Raw genomic sequence first — 3,397 nt, 5'->3', positions numbered from 1 at the left:
CCGGGACAAAAGCTGAGGAGACACCCCAGCGGCTCTGATATGCTGCTCGAAGTTATCCTCAAGATTGCTGCACCCATTGCTTTTCTTTGGTCTGCTGCTGCTGCTGCTGCTGCTGCTGCTGTTGCTGCTGCTGTTGCTGTAGCTGTAGCTGCTGCTGCTGTTGTTGCTTTTGTTGTTGTTGTTTTTGTTGCTGTTGTTGTTGTTTTCGCTGCGGTTGCTGGTGGTGTTGCTGCTGCTGCTGTTGCTGCTGCTGCGTTTGCTGCTCGTGCTGCTGCTTCTGGTCGTGCTGCTGCTGTTGGTGCTGCTGCTCCTTCTGTTGCAGCTGCTATTTGTGCTGCTGCCGGCGCTGCAGCTATCACCGCCGCTGTTGCATAAGCTGCTCTTACCGCTTCTGCGTTGCTGCTGCTGCTGCTGCACTATTGCTGCTGCCGCTGCTGCTGGTGCTGCTGCTGCTGCAGGCTGATCATGCACTTCTTTGTGGGCTTTCTGATTCGCTTTCGTTTTGTCATAGCCAGGCCCGTGCCGCTGGACCACTCCTAAACCCTAAACCCTAAACCCTAAACCCTAGAGCTGCGGCGGCGGATGAAAGCAGCACCAAGCAGCACCAAGAAGGGGCCTCCAGGCCCTCTAAACCCTCGAGAGTCTAGGGTTTAGGGTTTAGCAGCTGCTGCTGCAGATACCCGTTTGCTTCCGACAGCAGCTGCTGCATATCTTCGAAGCCGCTCAGCTGCTGCGCCTCCTTCAGCCCCACCCACCTGCAGCAGCAGCAGCAGCAGCAGCAGCAGCAGCAGCGGCAGCAGCAGCAACAGCAAAATGAGGGTCTAGGGTTTTGAGACGGCCGGCATTGTGGGTTTAAGGCGCCGTCCCGAAGGCGGAAGGGACCTGCAGCTTCGTGGGGCAGGCCCCAGGGTTTACGAGGGTTTAGGGTTTAGGGTTTAGGGTTTAGGGTCACCTGTACTCCGCGTGCTCGTCAGATATCTTAATGGGGGTTTCAGGGTTTTCCAAAACCGCCAGAAAGTAGCGGCTTTGCTTCGGCTTGCCTCGAGCCTCGTACCGCAGGTCCTGCGCAAACCCTAAACCCTAAACCCTAAAGCCTAATTTGGGGTTTAAGAGTCCCGCGCAGCGCTGGCGTCCGTGCCTTGACCGACCCCCAAACCCCAAACCCTAAACCCTAAACCCTAAACCCCCACTACCCTGCGAGCTGCAAGCCTATCGAGCCCTGCGAGGGTCTGCCCCGCACTGCGGGTCTCCCTGCTAGGGTTTAGGGTTTAGCTAGGGTTTAGAGTTTAGGGTTTAGCTAGGGTTTAGGGTTTACCCTCCAAAAAGAACTCAAGACTTTCAAATGTTCTTTCCTTAAACCCGTTTCCTCATGAGTTTCTCTAAGAGCAGCAGCAAGAAAGTCTTCTCCATCCTCGAGGTGGCCTGCAAACCCTAAACCCTAAACCCCAAACCCTAAACCCTCGCAGCCGAAAGAAACCCTCTAGGGTTTGGAAATGTGCTTGCCTTTGGGCGGGGTCCAATGAAAGGGCTCATAGGAGGCCTTCAGCAGCAAAAACTCAGCGCCACCTGCTGCTGCTGCTGCTGCTGTTGCTGCTGCTGCTGTTGCTGCTGCTGCTGCTGCTGGAGGGGCCACGCGAGCAATTAGCAGCCCTCCGGCCCTCACGGCGGCGGCCCTGAGCCCCACACAAAACCCTAAACCCTAAACCCTAAACCCTAAACCTCAATCCCTAGGTTTATTCAGTCGTTAAAGACTGTCTACTTCCCCATGGTTCGGGACCAGGGTTTAGGGATTAGGGTTTAGGGTTTACATTTTCCAGCAGCGTTTGCTGCAACCCCGGAGGCCCTATCTGAAAAGTTGAAGCAGAATATAAGAAGCGAAGCAGCAGTTCCGTGGTTTAGGGTTTAGGGTTTAGGGTTTAGGGTTTAGGGTTTGCGACGCCTCGAGACACCGTGTGTTGCTGCTGCTGCTGCTGCTGCTGCTGCTGCTGCTGCTGCTGCTCCTACTGTAGCCGGTGCTGCTGCTGCTGCTGCTGGCGCAAAGATCTGCCCTTTTTTTGCTTTTTGTATTTAAAATATAACTATTTTCTATAGCAGCAGCAGCAGCTGCTGCTGATGCAGCAGCAAGACAGGAGCACGGGGCTGCAGCTGGTGGTGAGGCTTGAGGCGCAAGGGCTGCTGCTGCACCCCACAACCCGGTGCTGCTGCTGCCGTTGTTGTTGCTGCTGCTGCTGCTGCTGCCGGCAAAGAATTCCTGTTTGAAGGAACTTTTGGATCTCGAGGAGCCGCAGGCGCTGAGGTGTACGTACACTGCAAGATGTCCGCAGCAGGAGCCGGATCAGCAGCAGCAGCAGCAGCAGCTCGTGCTGCTGCTCGCTTTGCAGGTTTGAGCAGCAGCAGCAGCAGCAGCAGCAGCAGCCGAGGGCTTTTGGCAGTTCGGGCTTTTAACAGCAGCAGCAGCAGCTGTCTGTTGCCGCGTCGCCTGCTGCAGCCGGCGGCGCAGCAGCAGCAGCAGCTGCAGCAGCGCGGCTTCAGCAGCAGCGCAGCAGCAGCAGCAGAATCTCTTGCTGCAGTCATTCAGAAAGAAATAGCTCATGAAAAAGCCCAGTATGAACCTGAAAAGAAAATAAAAGAATTTTTAGAAACAAAAAAATGGCAGCTGCAGGAAAAGGAGAACGATGTCCTCGTCACCCTCACCCGCGAGGTCGACGGTAAACCCTAAACCCTAAACCCTAATCCCTAAACCCTCGGCAGCTGGACTCCCGCGCTCGGCGCACACGCCTGCAGCGGATCCAACGCTCGCCGGGCTGAAACGCTTTTAGAAACCCCGAGGGTTTGTGCTCTAGGGTTTGGAGGGCTTGTGGCGTTTAGGGTTTAGGGTTTGGGGTTTGTGCTGCGCGATCCGGGAGGTGTTTCTTTTCGTGCTACAGAACCTTCCATTGTTTTTGCTTGTTCTTTAGTTAATTTCTTTTTATTATTATATATTATTTATTATTAATTGTTTGTTTATTATTTATTATTTATTTATTATTGTTTTTTTTATTCCCTTCTTTATTTAATTATTCTTCAAGTGCTTCTCAAAGCTGCCGCTTCGCAGCTGTCTGCTGCGAGCTGTGGGGTCTTTTTTTTCCTTCCAGTTCTTTCATTTCTCCCTTGTGGCTAGCTAGCTAGCTAGAGGCTTGGCTAGCTAGCTGCCTGGCTAGCTAGCTAGCTGGGGAGCTGTCGCGGGTAATGGCTTGCCAGGTTGTTGGGGTTGTGGCTAGCTAGCTAGCTAGCTAGCTAGGTGTGTGGCTGGTTAGCTAGGGAGCTAGTAATCAACCCATTACACAGCTGGCTGGCCAGCTAGCTAGCTAGCCAGCTAGCTAGCTAGCCAGCTAGCTAGCTAGCTAGCCAGCTAGCT

General features: G+C 54.0%; 1 protein-coding gene across 1 annotated transcript; it reads right to left on the bottom strand.

Moving 5' to 3' along the window:
* Positions 1-416: 416 nt before the first annotated feature.
* Positions 417-1,767, bottom strand: ETH_00005960 (bis(5'-nucleosyl)-tetraphosphatase (asymmetrical), putative; the record flags this gene model as incomplete). The annotated part of the gene is made up of 6 exons (XM_013376205.1): positions 417-525; positions 681-755; positions 953-1,062; positions 1,316-1,422; positions 1,567-1,673; positions 1,760-1,767. The coding sequence occupies 6 exons, from the start codon at positions 1,765-1,767 to the stop codon at positions 417-419; spliced, it is 516 nt and encodes a 171-aa protein (XP_013231659.1).
* Between the last annotated feature and the right edge of the window lie 1,630 nt (positions 1,768-3,397).

This window comes from Eimeria tenella, genomic scaffold (assembly GCF_000499545.2).
Source record: "Eimeria tenella Houghton genomic scaffold, Eth_scaff321, whole genome shotgun sequence".
Taxonomy (NCBI): Eukaryota; Apicomplexa; class Conoidasida; order Eucoccidiorida; family Eimeriidae; genus Eimeria; species Eimeria tenella.
This window is presented reverse-complemented; position numbering and strand designations above follow the sequence as displayed.